The 19,452-nt window shown below is 51.5% G+C and overlaps 1 protein-coding gene across 5 annotated transcripts in view; it reads right to left on the bottom strand.

Annotated features, from left to right (window-relative positions):
* Positions 1–19,452, bottom strand: part of nav3 (neuron navigator 3) — a 128,539-nt gene that overhangs the window by 81,099 nt on the left and 27,988 nt on the right. For all 5 annotated transcript variants that reach the window (XM_030113052.1, XM_030113053.1, XM_030113054.1 and 2 more), the window contains exons 2-3: positions 2,678–2,795; positions 1,326–1,378 (exon numbers count right to left, since the gene is read on the bottom strand). In XM_030113052.1, the coding sequence (XP_029968912.1) occupies positions 1,326–1,378; positions 2,678–2,795 (171 nt within the window). The remainder of the gene's footprint in view (positions 1–1,325; positions 1,379–2,677; positions 2,796–19,452) is intronic.

Here is a 19,452-nt window from a genome sequence, read left to right as displayed (position 1 = left end):
CAGAGTGACGACAATCGGCGGTCAGGCGGCCCGCCGGCTCATTAGGAGAGGGGAGGAAAACCGCACCGCCGGCACGAACGCAGATGATCCACAGAGTGGCGAGGCGAGTTTCAGCTTCTCACGGCCCGCCGGCGATTAATTCACTGATAGGGGAGCTGCCTTCGTCACCGTCTCCAAAAACATCGATGAAATTCCCAAATCTTACCAAGCCAAATGAGTTAAACCAAGGGTGTGAAACATGAGGCCCGAGGGCCAAAACTGGCCCGTAAGAGGCTCCGATCCGGCCGCCAATCCACCAAGCAAATCAAATGTCAAAGAAAACACTGATTTAAAACCAAACAGATGTCATTAGAATAACGGACACGACACACACCAGCTGACATACTGGAGATGCTATCATGAAAGCTAGCTAACTAGCGTTAGCATTTTTTCAAGAAAAAAAAAAAACAAGATTAACTTTTCGATAAAGGACAAACTAAACTGTCATTATGGAAGGTGAACTAGCCGATTTAACTTCAACTAACATCCAGATTATGGCATAAATTCCACATTTTAATATTTTATGTCAACTTATCAGTGTTTTCAAAAGTCCACACAGAAACTTCAACTTGTTAGTAAAGAGTTTAGATAAAATATATTTAAAAAAAACAATAGGAGGATGATTTAAAGTTGAAATTTAAAATGCCAAGAATGATTTAAATGCTGATATTTTGACTGGAGGCGTAATATTGTTCAACATTTCACCTTCTCTAATATGTTGTCCATTGTAGAAAGTGTTGAACTTTTTCTTATTTTAAACTATCTAAAAAAAAGCCACAGAAAGTTATTAAAACTGCAACAGTAGATTTTACACCTGATAAGTTCAAGATTTAACCCAATAAGTCGCCTCATAATGCACGGAAAGCACTATTTTCACTCCAACAAATGAGGATTTACCTCCTTATATCCTTGTTCCAGTTTAGTCGATTAAACTTAACCAACTTTTTAAACTCTCCAATAAAAAAAAAAAAAAAAAAAACTAAATGGAATAATTACAGGATTTTCATAAATCTGGAGAGGACTTTGCGATGACGGGCCCGTGCGTTCCCATAATCCCCTCGATAAATTAATGTTAACGTTTTTACTGCTGCCCCCTGTTTCATTTGGTAATAAAGCACAAAGCTGCAAATTCACAAACCTCATTACAGCTCCGGAGCGGAGCGGAGCGGGGGGAGAGAAGCAGCCAGTGGTTTGGAAAAACGCCGGCCATTAACATAATTCCTTCAGCGCTTTGCGGGACGGGTGAAGCTGGGATTTTGAGGTGAAGTTTAAAAGTCGGGACTCACCATTTGCGACTGGCTCCGCGGGCTGCCATTGATATCCTCCACTTTCTCATTCGCTGGGGGAAGAAGAGCAGAGGGTCACCGTTTTGACATCCTCACGTTCAGGTGCAACACCTCAGGAGGTGTGTGTGTGTGTGTGTGTGTGTGTGTGTGTGTGTGTGTGTGTGTGTGTGTGTGAGAGAGAGAGAGAAAGGAAGCGAAGATGACTAATTCGTCAGCTGCCGGCAGAGAGTTACTGACAGGCCAGCTTGGCCTCATTGTCTGTACGGGCAAGAAGGGAGGGTAAAGTTTCTCTCTCTCTCTCCTCTCTCTCTCTCTCTCTCTCTCTCTCTCTCTCTCTTCGAGAGAGAGAGAGAGAGAGAGAGAGAGAGAGAGGAGAGAGAGAGAATCAGACAGCAAACTGTGTTTGAGTCTGTGTGAGATAAACACAGAGAGAAATTCAAAGTTTTTTTGGTCAGACAGTCGAGAAAAGAAAAGCTAAAGGGGGAAAAGAGAATGAGAAATGCAACGAAAACCGAGGCAAGATTACATAACAGCTGCTTTGAAAAATCAATGAATTACTCATCAGCTATCGCACATTATTAATCAGGGGGTGGCGGGCGGCGGTGTGGACGGTGTGGACGGACCGCCGTGGTCGCATCAGCGTTTTCGTCGTCATGGAAACGGAGCCCGAGCGTTTCCCAAAAGTGACATTTTTCTCTTAAAGCCTGCATAAGCAGGGGATTCTGGGTAAATGACTCACGTTGTTTACCCCTCCTCCATTCAATCAATCATCCGGCCCGATGCGCCCCTCGCCGTCTCTGAGATTTAGCGGCGATTACGTGCGCAGCACTTCTTGCGTGCATCTCCTAAAGTCATGACTCAGGCGTCCATTCGTCTGTGTCAGGACTCCCCCCCCCCCCGATAACACACACCCCCTCACCCGACCGACCGAATCCACAAATCAATCCAACTGATCAGAGCGACGGCGTTCAGATTGGAGTCTTTCATTTTTGTTTCTGAGGCTGACGAGGAGAGAAGATCAGAAAAGGGAAAAGAGGAGAGAGATTTGGACACATGTGGGACAGAGAGAGGAAGAGGCAGACAGCGAGGAGGAGGAGGAGGAGGAGGAGGAGGAGGAGGAGGAGGAGGAGGAGGAGGAGTCCCACCGGGAGGCGCATGGCTCCGAGCCCCCCGGGGCGTCACACTCACTGATCTGTGCTGCTGCTGCTTGTCCAGCACCCCAAACACAGGAGGGCTGCTGGGATCTGGCCCAGATACCAGCCTGAGGCGCAGACCCACCGCAACAGAGACCAGACAGAGAGAATGTGTGTGTGTGTGTGTGTGTGTGTGTGTGTGTGTGTCCAGATGCCTACCTATGATCTGGATGATCTGTGCCAGCAGGACTCCGTCGGTGACGTCCTGGCTCAGGTCCTTGATGAGACGCGGGCAGCCGGACTTGGCCAGGTAGTGGTTGGCCCAGTCCGTGTAAATCTGCAACAACACAACAAACCTTCTGTCAGCGTGTGTGTGTGTGTGTGTGTGTGTGTTTGTTACACATATTTAACATTTCAGGATCCGGGACTCTGACACATCTTCACTGCTCTTTCCTGCATGTAAACTCCTCTGAATGGATGAAACCAACACAGACTGATAAACTGTGAAGGCGCCGACAGTCAGGACAGCGTGACGAGGAGACTCTCACTGGCTTTCCTCCAGACGTCGCAGTAACAGGTGGATTTCCTCAGCGGATCTCTTCCATCCCGGGCAGCCTCTCAAACATTGTCACCTGAATCCGTCAGCAGCCTCTCCGTCTTTCATTAAGGCTGACCGATAAGCGCCGCTCTGTGTCGGGAGGACGGACCGATCTCGGCAGCTGCTGCCAGGACGAAAGATGTGACCTTCAGGTGGGCGGAGCTGCTCAGAGGAACTGGAGGTAAGGAATGACAGAACGACTCCCATCCAGCACGAGATTGTCTCAATCTGAGACACTAATCCATTTCCTCCAATCTCCACACTTTAAACAACTGCCCTCCCGACCCGTCCGTCTGAGGCTGCACCTCTAGAAATGACTCAATGAAGCCGTGAGGAGTTACAATCCTCCCCACTGCATGCTGGGTACGCTTGATCCAAATTCCCTCTGACAGCCGTGGAGGAAGTCTTTCTTCTCACCAGGCTGGAATTGAGACTGTGGGACGGGAAAAACTCTGCAGCAGCCCGTATATAGACAGTGACTGATACTCTGGTACAGAAACTTTTCTTGTTATCCCAGGATTATAAAGTAGGAGAAAAGCAACACCAGCCTCGGCAGCACGGAGGACTCTGAATGTTGAAAATCCTCTCAGAAATGTTAGATCTTTTATGAGAAAAGAGGTTTCTCTCTCTTTAAGAAAAGACTCCCTCCAGGTCGAAAACTGGAAGAAATCTTTATCTGATTATACGCTGATGGAGTTTTTCTAGTTTTTCTTTTAAAACATGAGCTTTGTCAGTGTCCCAAATGGCAGACACTTCCAGAGGAATTCCCTCATAAAAAGCAGCCATTTCTCATGATGAAATAATCCTGTTTTCCCCTCATTTACCTCACACGCTGCTTTCAATTAAAGCCACCTCTGTTTTGGTGGAGGCAGAGTCTCTGCTCCTTTGAAAGGTGCCGCCTCTCCCAAAGTTCCTGTCTGTTGTGGTTTCCCGCAGCGACTTTCTCCGTGATGAGAAGCCGTAAAGCGTAACCCCGGAAAAATGAGAGCCGTCACGGCGGAAAACACGCGATTAAACGGACGTGCAGGCGCAACACGCGGGCGAACACACATGTGCAGACGCACGGGAAAAGTCTCTGTAAATGCAGACCACATCCCGTCGGGGGGCACGTAAACAAAGGGTGAGTGTGTGTATGTGTGTGTGCTGCTCCCGCCGACGAGTGCAGACACATCAGACTGCAGGAAATCACTGAGGCTTAAGCCGGACAGCTAAATTCGCGACATGGCGTCTGCAGGCTCAAACCGGAGACCTGCGACGGGGAGCGAGGCGAGACCGAGCGTCAGATCGCCGCTCAGTCGGCTCCCGCCGCCACCGATCCTCTCATCTTCCTCATTCTTACCCTTAAAAGGGAGCGAAGACTGCGGATTAGCTTGTCTGAGGAGAAACAAACTCCTTCCAAAGGAGCCAAAGAGACGGAATTCTCTCTGCGACGCTCTGATCAACGTTAATGTGAAAAACCACTTCGTTCACATCAGGAGGAGAGCAAACCGAGTCCTGTCAACAGGCTGTGATGCCCAGTAGATTATTTCAATTTGGGAGAATCTGCAGCTTAAGTGGCCAGCTGCTGCTGCACCTGCCGGGGCTCCTGTAGGAGTATCAGCGCTATCTAAACCAAACTGTGCTGTTTAACCCGCCGGTCAGACAGCGCTGAGCAGCCTTCACCACGACAGCGCCGCTCCGGCTCCCGCTCTGTGCAAACAGTCTCTTTCTGTCTGCAAACACTTGTTTCGCTCAGCGGGACAGGGCGGCATATTTGAGGAATGTACAAAAGGATCAAACGAACCGACGAGTGATAAATGAATGTTGACTGAGGATTGAGCTGATTTGTGAACGAGCATGAAGTCGTGACTTCAGCTGAGCAGAAGCAGAAGCTCAGACATGACGGTGAGTTTTATGACACTAATTCTCACTACAGTGTTCCAGATGCACGTCGGAGTTTTCACTTATTCTTCACTGTTCCTGTGAAAACACAGCAGGAATGTAAGTTTTGGGTTTATTCAGATCTCAGTTACAACATGAAGCATCACCTCCATACATCTGATTTTTACTTAACATAAAACATCACAACACCACAAAATAATCACAGCAGTATGCAAACTATTTTCCTTCACTTATTGGCAGGGGATCCTCCGCCTGGCTGGGCGGTAAGCCCATGCCGTCGTCGGAGAGAGACAGGCGCATGGCGAGCTTCCTGGATCGTGGCTACGCTAGCAGCAACCTGACGTTCGCCCTAGCCAATAACATAACTTTCCTCCTGGGTTTGGTGGACAAGATCTGCCACGAGAAGTCCCAGCTTTCCCCCGAAGACATCGATGAAGTCCAAAATAAGGCCGAAGTCCTGATGCGCATGTGCAGAGCCATGGAGGCCGCGTCATGGCCAACGCACAGCTTGCCATGAGGCACCTGTGGCTTGGTCTGTCTTCCTTGTCTGAGCGGGACCAGCGGGGCGTCATGGGGCTTCCCCTGTCCACCTCTTCTCTCTTTGGGCCCGATATACAGGTGATCATCGAGCGCCTGGAGGCAGCAGCTCGCCCCGCACCTCCAGCCCCGCCATGAGCCGCCGACGCTCTGCGGACCAGCAGTCTTCCCGCCGATCCTCCTGGGGCGCCGATCAACCCAGACGGTCCCGCGCTCGCTCGACCCGCGCTTTCCAAAGAGCAGCAATCCCGCCTCTCCCCCGTGTTAACATGATTGAAAAGTGCAAAACCCGGCTGGGCCCTTCTCCCTCCTTTCTCCCGCTCCGCGATAAGGCGGCTGAGGATGGTGAGCGGAATGCACACGGAACCGACTCCTCACCGGCATTTCCTTCGCACTCTGGCCGTGCTGCGGCTGCAGACGCGGGGCATAGCAGCGCGCTGGGGCCGCTAGCTCTCCCGCTGTGCACGCCACGCAAGCGGTGCGCTGCTGATGTCCTTCCGGCACCCCACAAACGTTCCAGGCTGCACTGTCCGCTGGCTTCAGCTCGGGTGAGCATGACGAAGCGTCAGCACCGCCCCGGTCCTGGTCCCCGCCGTGGGGCATCCCGGCCCCGGCCGCACCTCTCAGCAGCGTTTGTCCGCCGGCCTCCGCTCGTGTTAGCATGACGAGGCGTCAGAGCAGCAGCGCCCTGGGCTGCTGACATGCAGCGCCCCAGCCCAGGCGCCACTCATGCCGCTCTCAGCGGAGTTTCTCCGCCGCAGTTCACGCCGGCCCGGGTTTCCGTAGAGCGTCTCGATCCCGGCCGCTCCCTCGGCTTCCCCGTGTGTTGACACGGCGGAGCCTCGGAGCAGTGGAGCCCTGCCGTCCCGGGCTCCTGCTATTGAGCGTCCCGGCTCCGGCTTCAGCACCGAGGACAGCGACCGGGAAAACTCCGGGATCGCGCTGCCTCTGCTCGGGTTGTCCCCAGCGAAGCGCCGGTCCGCGGCCCCCTGGCGGCCGTCCGCGCATTCAAGGGAAGCCCCCTCCACAGCCCTTTCGTGAGGGCCCCCCATCCTCCGAGGCCGGGAGGACGAGTGGGTCGTCCCTGCTGGCCGTGGTACAGCCACTTACACTCCGGTTTCACATGTGGCGTGCTATGTTGGGACTGCTTTCTCCCTGGCTGTCCAGGACGCTGAGAAGCGGTTATGCCCTGCAGTTCGCCTGTCGTCCGCCTCTCTTCAACGGCATCCTTCATACGCCGCTCGCATGTCCTGCGGGGGCGGCCGCTCTCGAGGCGGAAGTAGCCTCACTCCTCCACTGGGGTGCGGTCACGGAGCTGAGCGCGACAGAGGTGCACTCGGGTTTTTATTCCCCCTACTTCTTGGTCCCCAAGAAAAGCAGGGGAGTAAGACCCATTCTGGACCTGAGGGTCCTCAACACTCACATAGCCACCAGGAGGTTCCGCATGCTGACGGTCAAACACCTCCTGGAGAGCATTCGACCTGGGGACTGGATGACTTCGATCGACCTGACGGACGCCTACTTCCACATCCCCGTTCTCAGAAGGCACAGAGCCTTCCTCCGCTTCGCCGTGGGGACCAGGTATTTTCAATACAACCGGTTCTCCTTCGGTTACTCTCTCGCTCCTCGCACCTTTACCAAGTGTGTCGAAGCAGCGTTGGAGCCCCTCCGTCGTCGTGGTCTGAGGATCCTCACTTACATCAACGACTGGCTCATACTGGCGTCCTCTCACCAGGAGGCTGTGCTGCACATGACCCAGGTCCTGCACCACATCGAGCCCCTGGGGTTCATGGTGAACTGACACAAGAGCGCGCTCACCCCAGCTCAGAGCATGGCTTATCTGGGGTTGGAGCTGGATACGCTCTCCATGACGGCCCGCCTCTCCGAGGAGAGACGAACCTCCCTTCTCTCGACCCTGAGGTCTGCAATGACCGCACCCCTGGTCGGGGTTCGACTGATCAGGACCATCCTGGGTTTGACGGCTGCGGCCCACGCAGTGGTCCGGCTGGGCCTTCTACACATGCGCAGGCTGCAACGGTGGTTTGTACGCCTCCGCTGCGTGGGGAAGCGGGACGGATGCAGAAGGTTCCCGATCCTGCCCCAAGCGCGTGAGGATCTCCTTTATTGGATGGATCCTGCTCTCCTAAAGCAAAGAGTTCCCCTGGGCTGAGTGTCGCATTGCGTCCAAGTGTTCACGGATGCGTCTCTCGCGGGATGGGGAGGCACCCTAGACCACCACGCGGTGGGCAGTGCTTGGGATTCAACTCCCACTCACATCAATGTGCTGGAAATGACGGCGGTGCAGAAAGTCCTGCTCCATTTCCAAGCCAGGCTGAAGGACAGCCATGTACTCATCAGGACGGACAACACTACGGTGGTCACGTACCTGAACAGGCAGGGGGGAAGCCGGTCTCCCCCTCTTCATCGCAAAGCGGTGGAGATCCTCCTATGGGCGGACCAGCACCTCGCGTCTCTCAGAGCACATCACGTGCCCGGAGTCCTCAACGTCATTGCGACGAGTGGAGCCTGTCCACATGGGTCGCAGCCCAGCTTTGGCACCGGTTTGGACCCCCAGTGGCAGACCTTTTCGCCAGTGCAGAGAACGCACAGTGCCCACTCTGGTTCTCGCTCAGGTCGTCAGACGCGCCCCCTCTAGGGGTTGACGCCTTCGCACACAGGAGCTGGCCGTCGGACCTCCTGTACGCGTTCCCTCCAGTCCACCTCTTGACCCCGTTGCTGCGCAGGGTGAGGTTGCACAATCTTCAGGTGATTGTGGTGGCTCCGGACCCCCCGAGTGCGCGCTGGTTCATCTGGCGGTCGGGGACCCATGGCCAATTCCCCACAGGCCCGACGCACTGCAGCAGGCAGGGGGCACCCTTTGGTCCCGCCCCTTCCCGGGCGGGAGGCTTGGTGGCTGAGCGGGTGAGGCTGGTGGAACTACATCTCCCCCCAGCGGTGGTGTCCACCATCCAGAGTGCCAGGGCCCCCTCTAGTGTCAAGGCCTACAGGTCTCGGTGGAAGCTCTTCACGTCGTGGTGCTCGGAGAGGGGCTTGGACCTGGTCTCCTGCGCCATTGGTGGAGTTTTGGAATTCCTCCAGGCTCTGCTGGACAGTGGTCGTGCTGCGTCCACCCTGGCGGTGTTTGCATCGGCCATCGCAGCGGGCCACGGCGGCTTCGGCCGCTTCTCTGCACGCAGCCACCCGCTGGTGAAGGGGTTTCTGCATGGGGCGTGTCGGCTGCGACCACCCCCCAGGCATGTGGTCTCTCCGTGGGACCTCCACGTGGTGTTGGAGGGTCTTAAGGGACCTCCTTTCGAGCCTTTGGAGCAAGCGGAGGACTGCTTTCACTCCTTCAAGGCTGCCATCTTTTTAGCGCTGGCATCTGCCAAAAGAGTCGGGGATCTCTGCGCTTTGCCGGTCCACCCATCCTGCATAGTGTTCAGCGAGGATGGGGGACTCGTGCACCTCTGGCCTAACCCGGCTTTTCATCCTAAGGTGATCACTTCGGACTTCCGGTCGTGAGTGATCCGGATCAGGACGCTTGACTCCATGCCTGGCTCATCTGGGGGCGACCCACGGCTGCAGTTGCTGTGCCCGGTCAGGGCTCTGCGTTATGTCCAGCGCACAGCTGGCTTTCACACCACGGACCAGCTGTTTGTGAGGTTTGGAGCCCTGGGGCGTGGTTCCCCGCTGACCTCTCAGCGTCTCGCCCACTGGGTGGGGGGCGCTATTGCAGCGGCCTACGAGGCACAGACTCTCTTGCCACTGGCGGTGATTCGTGCCCATTCCACACGACGTGTGGCTGCTTCTGCAGCCCTGTGCAGGGGGGTCATGGTGGGTGACATCTGCCAGGCTGCCTCCTGAGCCTCTGTGTCCACCTTCATGCATTCATATCTGTTGGATATATGCACTGACTCTGTGGCCATGTCGGTTTTCGGCGAGAGCAGAGTTCGGTCGTCTAACCGTTTCGGTCCTTCTGGCCTGGCTGCCGCGTCCTGGGTGGGGTTGCGGAGCAGAGCTTTTCCGCCTGCCGCCTGGCTCGCCCGCAGCCTACGGATGTTATGACTGTGACGGTGCTTAGCGGGTACGGGGGTTTTGCCGCTTGCTGTGTCTGGTCTTCTTGCCCGGCTGCCGCGTCCCGGGTGGGGTCGCGGCAGCCTTCGCCTTGGTGAGTACCACTAGCGAAGCCCGTAGGCGGGCTTAGCACTAATGAAGTAGAGCTGGAGTTACATCCAGTAACTACTAATTCTTGTAATGACACGACTCTGAAAGGTAACTATTTCATTGCTGGCAAACGAGCAAATGAGCATTAACATCTTAGCCGTGCTGTCAGGGCGAGTTTGTAAAAACATACATGCAGCAAAATGCATAATTTTTGGATGATTTACTGTATTTTACACTAGAAATAATCACTAAAATCAACTATGTTGGCATTAAAGTAATTTCTGGAACTAAAAGTGAAACATTTTTTCAACAACAGACTTTTTCAACTCTTGTAGCAAAGAAAACAGTCTAAAGGTCATTATGAAGTGTTTGTCCAGTCTGGCCCACTCAGGATGACATTTAACTCAGCGTTATCTCCTCAACTGTAAGAAGTTAGACGCTCTGTCCAAGAGCTTAGAGAAGCAGGCTTTGACTGGACAATCGCTGGTTCAAATCCCGTTGTTAATATGTCCCAGAAGCCCTCAGCTTTGCACTCATCCTTTAATGTTTAAATTATTTCACTTATATAGTAATTTTCTGTCAATCTACCATCATTTTACCAACCTAAACTACTTCATAGTTAAGATTAACTCCAAATCAAACAGGTTGTTTTGTGATGCGACAGGAAATAGTCTCCACAGTTTCCCCAAGGCAATCGATAAAGACAAATCTCAAATGGAGCAACAGAAGGCATCATGTTGGAAAGGTTAATCAGCAAAACGTTACTGACGATCTGTCAAATTTACATTCTTGAATTTAAACCTACATTTCATTTGCATGGATGCACATGAAATGTTATTAATCCAGATTGAGAGCAGGCTCTGTCTGTCGCCGACAACAGAAGGAGCTGGAATGAATTTATCTCCAGATCTATTTAAAGTCGGCTGTCAGCAGATCTGCCGGGACTTTTATGGGGTAAAAAGTAAACTTAAGAAAAGCTCAGGCAGAAGAACGACGAGGCGAGACATGAAAGGAATCAAAATCTCCGAGGTTTTAACTTCAAGTATGAGTTAGAGGAAGAAGGAGGGTTGAAGCTGGGAGGTTTGGGTCCAGACCTGACCTCTATCACCTGTCACCTCCCTCGCTGTTCTCTCGCAGCATCCCTCCCGCCTCCCCCCGCCGCTGCCTGAGCGCCGACTCGCCCCCTCCGCTCACTCCACGACTCCCAGTCGAGTCTGTCAGCCTCCTGCACCCGTTCACCTCTTTGGGAGGCAGAGGCAGCAGCGCCAGCGATAACACACACAGACACACACACACGCACGCTGGACGACACAACACACACACACACACACACACGCACATGCACAATCTCCAAAGCCTGCAGATGCTCATACAGAAGTCAACACATCAACACACACACTCAGACTCCCTCCCATCCCTCTGCTCTCCTTTCTTCCGGCAGCCAGCTTCAATCAGCAGAAGTCCACTGTCTCTGCTGATGTGTATCCCCTCTGACGCCACGCAGAGCGTCCCCCGCCGTCCGTGTGTCTACCTGTTCTGCGGACCCGTCCCCCTCAGGCGCCTCGGATCCCCGACGCCGCCGACAAACATCCGGCTCGCACCCCGGAGGAGACAAACTGCCTTCAACAGTCCTGATCACAATGCAGTGACTCCAGCTACGCAGGTATTATTGGCAGAGCCTGCAGATGCTCCGTGGCTCCTCCAGGGGGAGCCGGGGAAAAAGGAGACAGCTGTGATGCTGGAGTGGAGAGGAGACGGGAGTGTGTTTACTCTCCCATATTTGTTAATGCACTTCTACTGAATGACTCCTAATGTATGGGCTCTTTAATCAGGGCATCATTCCAACTCGGTCTAATAAATTAAGGGTTTTAATGGCGTTGGAGGAGTTTGAGCACATATACAATCACTTGGAGGACGTTTAGCTGTGTAATGCAGTTTGGAAACAGGCGGGCCAGAGGAAGACGTCTCAGAGAGCCGGGCTCGGCAGGAGCGCTGCTCCCGCACGGCTCCTAAATGTAATTAAACGCAACACGAGGAGGCATTAAGGAAACGAGAGACGAGCCAATGAAATCGATGCGGACTACAGCGTCCTCTGCCCCCGACAGGTGCGATGGAGGGAGCGTCAGTCATTTCAGATCCACAAACATGCCACTGAAGTCTTCGCCTTCATCGTCTGCACCGCATTCTGCAGGAATCTAAAGCACAGATCAGTCTATCTCAGGTTGGTTGAACTGAAATCGGCTCGGCTGTGACACATTCCCTCTGAACATCTGCTCTCTGCCGAAGACTCGACAATGACTGTGACATTTCTGGCAAAGCCCTCCTCTGGGAGCAGACACAACTCGCACCTGGAAGCTATTCCCACCGTGAAAACCTTTCCGGATGCTGAGGTCTGACACATCTCTGTTCCCTCGTCATTATCTTGTCCTGGGATCGGAGAGAGCGAGGCCTTCCCTCAAATCCACCTAATCCAGGAGTAATAGTCCTGGCAGGCCTCCAGCGTGGCTCCAGTCCAACCTCCAGCCCCTCTCCGGTGGAGTTTACACCTCCAGTATACAAAACATAGGCTCACTGTTCAAAACATGTCACTGTATTTAGGCAACACGCTCATCCAAAACTTTCAAAAGGTGGAAATAGAGTGAAACGTCAGGGAGCGCCTCTTCAGCTGTCGATCACAGGTCGAACCTCGATGCGTTCATTTCCTCGATTTGGGGCTGAGAGAGCTTCCCAGCTGTATCCAGCACACCGGTGAAGCTATTTCACAACACGCCGACAGAGAAAAACGCGACGCCAAAGCAACAAGGAACGCAAATAATGAGTTTATAAGCGTGCGAATATCAGTGCAGCTCAGGAAAACATGTCAGCTCGCAGCAGAAAAGAGTCCTCCGACTGCAGAGCCAGAACACTGACTCAACGTTTCCTCTGAGCTTATTGAGCATGCATCGCTGTTTGTTTGACTTTATCTCTTCCAAGTAAAAGCGATTATCCGTGCATGTCGGTTTCAAGGCCCCGCCGCCTGCTCACCCAGCTGCATATATTTAGATGACGGGCAAACATGTGGCCGCGCAGACAGCGTTAATGTACTTTCCAAACTTTGTTTGAGAGGCAGAAATCGGCACTTCTGCCAAATCGAGACCGTCACTAACCTAAAAAAAAAAACAAAACAAAAAAAACTTCACTACGATCAGCAGATAACAGCAAACGCTGGTAGAAATTGAAACGTTCAGTCATCGCTTTCGCACGCCGCGGCCCTGCCAAGCCACTTTGTCGTTTCGGGGGAAACCCTGAGCAGAAAATGACATAATTGCACGGCTGCGAGAGGCTTGGACGCACAATCCAGGCTGGATGTGCTCGAACACGTCAGTCACCGCTGATCTCATGGCGACCGACGGCCAGAAGGCAGCGAGAGGCAGACGGACAGAGAGGCTGAAGAGACGATAGAGACAGAGGAAGAGCTGACAGGGCTGAAGAGAGGCCGACACAAACATCATGCAGACACCAATACAAGACCGGGATGAGTCTGTTTACCAGTTTAATGTACTGTCAGGCCTTTACAAGCATACATTTAGGATAATCAATTGGTAGCAGATTGGGAAACAGTTTCACGTATGAGCTTTCCGTCACTGTCTGCCAGGAAAAAAGACCAACATTTCCATTATCACTGTATTTTACAGCGCCAAACGGGAACATGGAGCAGGCATCGAAATGGCTGTAACATTTAAGGATCCATTTCCTGCAGCCCTTTAACCTGCACAATTAAAACAAATGGACTGTTGCAGGAAAGACCGAGTGCAAAAACCCCGACTGGCTGAACTCCGACCCATTCAGTTTTATATAGTGGAACCGACTCGTAACCACTTGTGGAAATCGGTCGTTTTGTCCAACCTCAAACACATGCAGCAGCAACCTTTCCTCCGACGGCGGGGGCAGAGAGGTGATTCACCTTTCTCAGGTCCAGCAGCAAACTCCCACATTTAGGATGAAGCTCATTTTCAAAGAATGATCAGGATGATGAAGAATGTTTGAAACCCAGTGATTTTATTATCCGTCTACTCCCATATCTAACACTACCAGAGTTATCTGATGTTTTTCTCCTACAGACATTGACTTCAGTCCTACAGACTGTGCCGATCACGACGTGGACTGTGTCCCTGATAAACCCAACAAGCCGAAATAACCAGACTGCATGGTGCCACCGTGATCTAATACTCGAATGCCGAAAAAGATCATTTTATTATCTATTTGTGCCATTTTGAAATATTTAAGAGAACACGGTGTGACCTCTCTGTCAGAATGAGATGGAAATTGCAGGCTGATAGTGCCAATGTAAAGTGAAGAGAGATCCTGGATTTTGCAGGATCTAATGAATTTGCCAGTGCGTTCCCCCGCTCATACCGATGCCGTTAATCTCCTTAAATAAAGCCACTCCATATATTTTTTTTTCCTCATGACATTTAAACTTCAGCCATATATTGTAAGTTTTGTTGAATCATTTTATTGTATTACTGTTATTTATCATCCTCCCCTCCGCACAATGTTTTATTGGGGACATAAAAAATACTGGCGATGCCGTAAAATACTCCGAACCGAAGCGGTGTGTTCAAGCCATCATCTGTGCCCCCGAAAGACGTGCAGACCTGGAGGCTGCAGCAGATGCTGAAGTAGTCATCGTCACACACACGAGATTGTTTGACGTACCGGACACTAAGAGTCGCTTCACCGCCGTCTCGTATTGTCCATCGTCAGAACGACTGACGGCTCCGGCCGTCAGAACGAACGGCCAGCAGGTGTTTGTGTGACGATCGGCGAAGCCTGAGGAGAGGTGCTGCTAATTAGCTGCTCGGCCGGCGGCTCTCTCGAGACGAGCTCCCTCCACCGAGCGCTCGGCTCCAACGGGGAAACTTTCCTACGAGGCCTTAACAGGCATCCCGGGGCTTCCGGCTGACACCCGCCGCCACTGCCGCCGCCGCCGCCGCGCTCTGTAATCACCCCTTCAGGCCCCCGCGAGCGCCGTCCCCTCCAAAACACACAAATAAATCAGGGGAGGCCAAGCATGTCATTAGCTAACCGTGCAGGAGCAACATGCGCCGCTGGAAAACACATGTTCTGATGCACACAAACAGATCTTTATCACGAGGGCGACTTGACAGACGCCGTCTCCCCAGAGGGGTCGAATTTCCCCCCAAAGCAAACCAAACCATGAGGACGGCTCTCTGCATGTGTGTGTGTGTGTGTGTGAGTCAGCGCTCACATTAGTCACACTTCCGAATACAGTTGAATAAATTGGGATGAGTCACCGGCTGAGGCGGGCTTCTGAACCGGCCCGATTCGGGAGCGCGTTGCCTCTGCCGCCAGAACACCGCGTCAGCGCGGCGACCGGCGTGACTCGGAGTTCTGTGAAATGCAAATGACCGAACAAACAAAAACAACAAGACAAAAAGGGGGGGTTTGTTATCAGGCCCGCGCAGACTCGGAGGTCAGGAGGTTGGAGAGTTTCGCAGGCAAACGCTGCGCCGAGCCTGCTAATCCGTCAGCAGCCCGCCAGCGGCTACCGTCTGCAGCAGGTACTCGCCCCGCTGGCCTTCGTTGGCGGCGTACGGAGCCCATTTATATGCAGCCCGCTGCACGTGTGTGTTTGCTTTCAGTCAGGACTGCCATCTGCCTGTTGAGAAGCAAATTAATGTAGATGGCGAGATTAATGGGTTTTTGATTGGGTGCCGGCCGGACTGCCAGGAGCCGGGACCTGTTTTTATTAACAGGGCTCTCAGAGGACGACGGCAGGACAGCGACGCTGAGCCCGGCCACTTAGCCTCTAAACCGCTGATTGTTTTTCTCAACTATTGACTCTCAGAAGACGATAAGCGTCCATAAAAACACACAGTGCTGGTCAAATATGAAAACGCCAGCTGTGTTTTTGGTCTTGTACAGGAGGAGTGCTACAGATCTGTCTGGACCAGACCGTTTCATCAGAAGGAAGCAAGTGACCTTATGAAAATTTGATGAAGGCGTAACAATTATTCCGTATTGTGGATATATTCGAGGAAGTTCCTTTCTCGAATTCCGCCTGACATTTACACATATACTCAGAAAATAACAGGAAAGTTTGTAGAAGGAGAAGCTGGGAGAGTCTTCTCAAATGTCGACGAGGGAAAGAACCAATCACTGCAATGATAACAGGAACTGAAAAACCCCGTTTGATCAAAGGTGGGTTTCGGTTTGATGCTCCAGTTTTTCAAAATCGTACTTTTGAGGTCATTTAGTGACTTGGAGTGGAAAGTGAAAACTTTATCTCCACAAATTAACAAGCCATCAAGATTTTCAATGAAAAAAAACCCAAACAATAAAGAATTTCAGTTCTTTGAAAATCTACATTCTCCCTGCAGTGTGTTGGTTGTTTGCCTTCCACTGACCCACCAGCAGGGGGCTGAAGAACTCTAACCCTCAGCCTCTCCTCACAGCAGCAGCAGCAGCAGAATCAGAATCAGGAGGACTTGCCTCTCGCTGTCTCGGCTGTCTGCTGCTCGGCAGTCGGGGGTCCGATGAATGAACTTAATGAGTCATTCAAGGATCATCTGTGAATCACGGCTGGAGAGTGAAAGCCAGAGCTGCCGGCCACTTCAAACAGCGGCGCGGCTTTGGCCCTTTGGGTAGCAATGAAGCACATTTCCCCAGTTCTCTGCAGCCATAACCTACAAAGCAGATCTTAAAGGAACAGATCTCACAGGAAGTGAGGGCCGCTTCTATTCAATACACACTAACAGACAAGGCCCTGCCACGTGAATCGTCATTGCTTTACTCGTTTTAACCATTGTGCTAATGGATTGATGACATATTTTGAGTTTGTGGCTGCAGAACTGTCAAAAATGAGCGATTGCTTCTGCTCTGTCTCTTCAGATAACTCCAGCCTTCGATATCTGGCAGTTCTGCACCGTGACTCTGTGCTGTGATGGTACTTAGAGGCTCATGTTACAAATATGCGACAGGCTTGTAAATCTTGTATGGAATTGGACAGCCACACTGAGAAACTCCTACAGGCCACTGCGACGACTAATATATGGCTGCAAATATCGGTTTCTTTGTTTTGTGGTAGTTTTTGAATGTTCTAAGAGATGTGTTTTTGTGCTCCTTTAGTATAAGAACACAAACCAGACACAAAAAAAAAAGAAACCCTCCCATGATGGATATGAACTTGAGTTACCAGGAAAAAAAGTAAAATCAATAGAAAATAAGACGATGAGGGAAATAAAAAGCCGACCGCTCATTTTATTTTCCCCTTCTTAGTCAAAATGAAGCAACATGTTTATTTGTTTCACTCATTCTTAATGCCTCCTCTGCCACCAAGCGACCGCCATGCGACGAAGGCCGAGAAAAGGCGAACTGTTTTCCCCGCAACGGCAACACATGTGGCTCCCATTTCTCCTTATTCAGATTTAATGACGTTGGTAATCCACAGACATTAAACTATACAACGGAGTTGCTTAAAAAGTTACATGGCATATTGTAACCGCCATTATTTCCGCTGAAAAAACAAGTGAAAAAAAAAAAAAAGAGTCTTAATCGGTGCAAGCTGTCGACTGTGACCACACCTCCAACATTTAGCTACACAACAAAGATTCAAACACATAAACCACTGTATTTCCAGCATGTGCTCGGGGGTTGATGACCTGCCGATACGTCAGGGTCGCTCAAAATCCTCTGTTTCGAAGACCGTCAGGATCTGCACCGTCCCCTCTCCCCCCATCAATATTTAAGATCTGATTAATCGGCGATCATGCCGTCTGTTTTATGTGTTCGAACGGCGACGGCACACAAAGAGAGAAACAGACAGGGTCAACGGGAGAGGGTCACTCCGAAATCTGTTCTTTCCACTGCTGACATTTTCCAAACGGGTTCATCAGAGGCGTCAAACACTTCTGAGCTCGAAATCGATTTAATCTTGAGTGGACGGGTCAAAAAGTGCCACAAAAACCTTTGAAATGAAACTTTTCTTTGTTGTGGCGCGGAGTTAGACGTGATGGAAATGTTAATATTTGCACAAATCCAAACAAATACTATGGGAAATGACTACGATCTCAACATAAAGCCAATTTTATTGATAAATTCTGGTGCAAAATACAAAGAAATGTCAGAAAACCTCTCCCACAGCTGCTGCATTCTGAATGCTTTAATACGCTTTCACCAGGAAACATCCAGAAGATGGTCTTAGCCTGGATTCTGCCTTTAAAGACCAGAAACTGGAGCAGATTCATTCAACATCTCTGATTGGTGGTGATCAGTCGGTCCCGGGTTGGCTCCAGTAGAGGGACCTGGAGACCGGAGGAGACTGGTCCTGCTAGCTAATTAGCTCAGTCTGGTGATCGTGCGTATTGATTTACAACACATCCAGCAGCTCCGGCCGATCCGAGCCCTCAGCGGCATCCTTCATAAATCACTGCGCTAATTCTATAATGAGCTCTTAACGGAGGATTATTTAGATAAATGGCGGCGTCTTATCACCTCTTCCCGTCCCCGGGACGCTTTACCCGCGGCTACGGTCGAGGCCGACGGCAGGAATCCACTTGTTTTGGTAGTTTGTATCATTTCAACAGGATATTTGCTGCAGTTCAGAAAACCTTCAGTGCTGGTCGATCTTCTGCAGTGAGTCAGAGCTGTGGCTTTTACCCAGCATCCCTGACATTTACAGTAAGAAGTGCTGAACATCTGGGGTCGGGGGTCACTGACTGAGCCCTGAATCATGCTGCTGACTCACCCCTCCCCCCTCCCCCTCCTGCGGGCCTCCTTTCACCCAGACTCCACTCTTCATTCCTGCCTTCTGCGTCACTCCCGGTGTTCCGTCCTCCTTTTTCCTCACCGGCTGGTGATGGATTGTGCGTTCATACGTGTTGATTGTTTCTTTGTGTTTTGATGAAAAAGTGATTTCCAATCGGGGATATCAATCAGGCGGTTACGCTGCTTTAGCTCCTGCTGCAGACAGCTGTTTCTATTAGCTCTGCTTCTGATTAATCCATTCATCTTCTGCTCTGGGAAACGGCAAAAAAATGGAGAATTGTCGGTTCATTGCTTCATTATGAAACACAACTCATTTCTGCTTTGTTTTGTTTTGTTTTGTTTTTTTTTTCCCCCTCAGTGCAGCTGTTACAGCAGAGGTCAGAGTTCAGCCAGTCTGCGCTCCGTCAGGATTTCCTTTTTCTGCTTCTCTGGAATAAATAACCTGAGAGTCGGCCTCTGCCAGGAGGGAAATAGCTCCGTCTTGACAGACGTGTGGAGAACGGGACACGGAATGCCAGAAAACACACTTCCACCAGCGCCGCGCTGAGGATTTCCTCCGCTGGGTTCCCCGGCGGGTTTCAGGCACTGATGGTGGCTGACATGAAGCAACACGAGGGGTCACCTTTTATATACACACACACACACACACACACACACACACACACAAACACACACAGACAGGAAAGCGGGCCTGCTTGTACTTGTGTATGTACGTTGACGAGAAGAGGTAACTAAAGGGCGACCGGGAAAACATGACTGCATGAACGCAAGTATAACGTCAAATATATACATTAGAATATATATGAGTTAAATATGTTTGACTTCCAGCCGTTTTGTTAAACTTGAGTGGATTTCCCACTCCTCCAGGCACGGCCAATGAGACACATGCTAATTTGTTAGCAGGCGGCTGCTCGGCTGCATCCTAAACGCCTCGGCGGGCGAAGCTCGGCTCTGCTGGAGGAATAAAGCGTCTGAAGGGAGATTTGCGAGGATCAGCGGAGGCGCAGAACCTTTAATGATGTCTTTCACCCGACTCGTCTGGGCA

Source organism: Salarias fasciatus, chromosome 17 (assembly GCF_902148845.1).
Source record: "Salarias fasciatus chromosome 17, fSalaFa1.1, whole genome shotgun sequence".
NCBI classification, from domain to species: domain Eukaryota; kingdom Metazoa; phylum Chordata; class Actinopteri; order Blenniiformes; family Blenniidae; genus Salarias; species Salarias fasciatus.
Note: the sequence above shows the minus strand (reverse complement) of the source record. Positions and strands in the feature narration are given on the sequence as shown.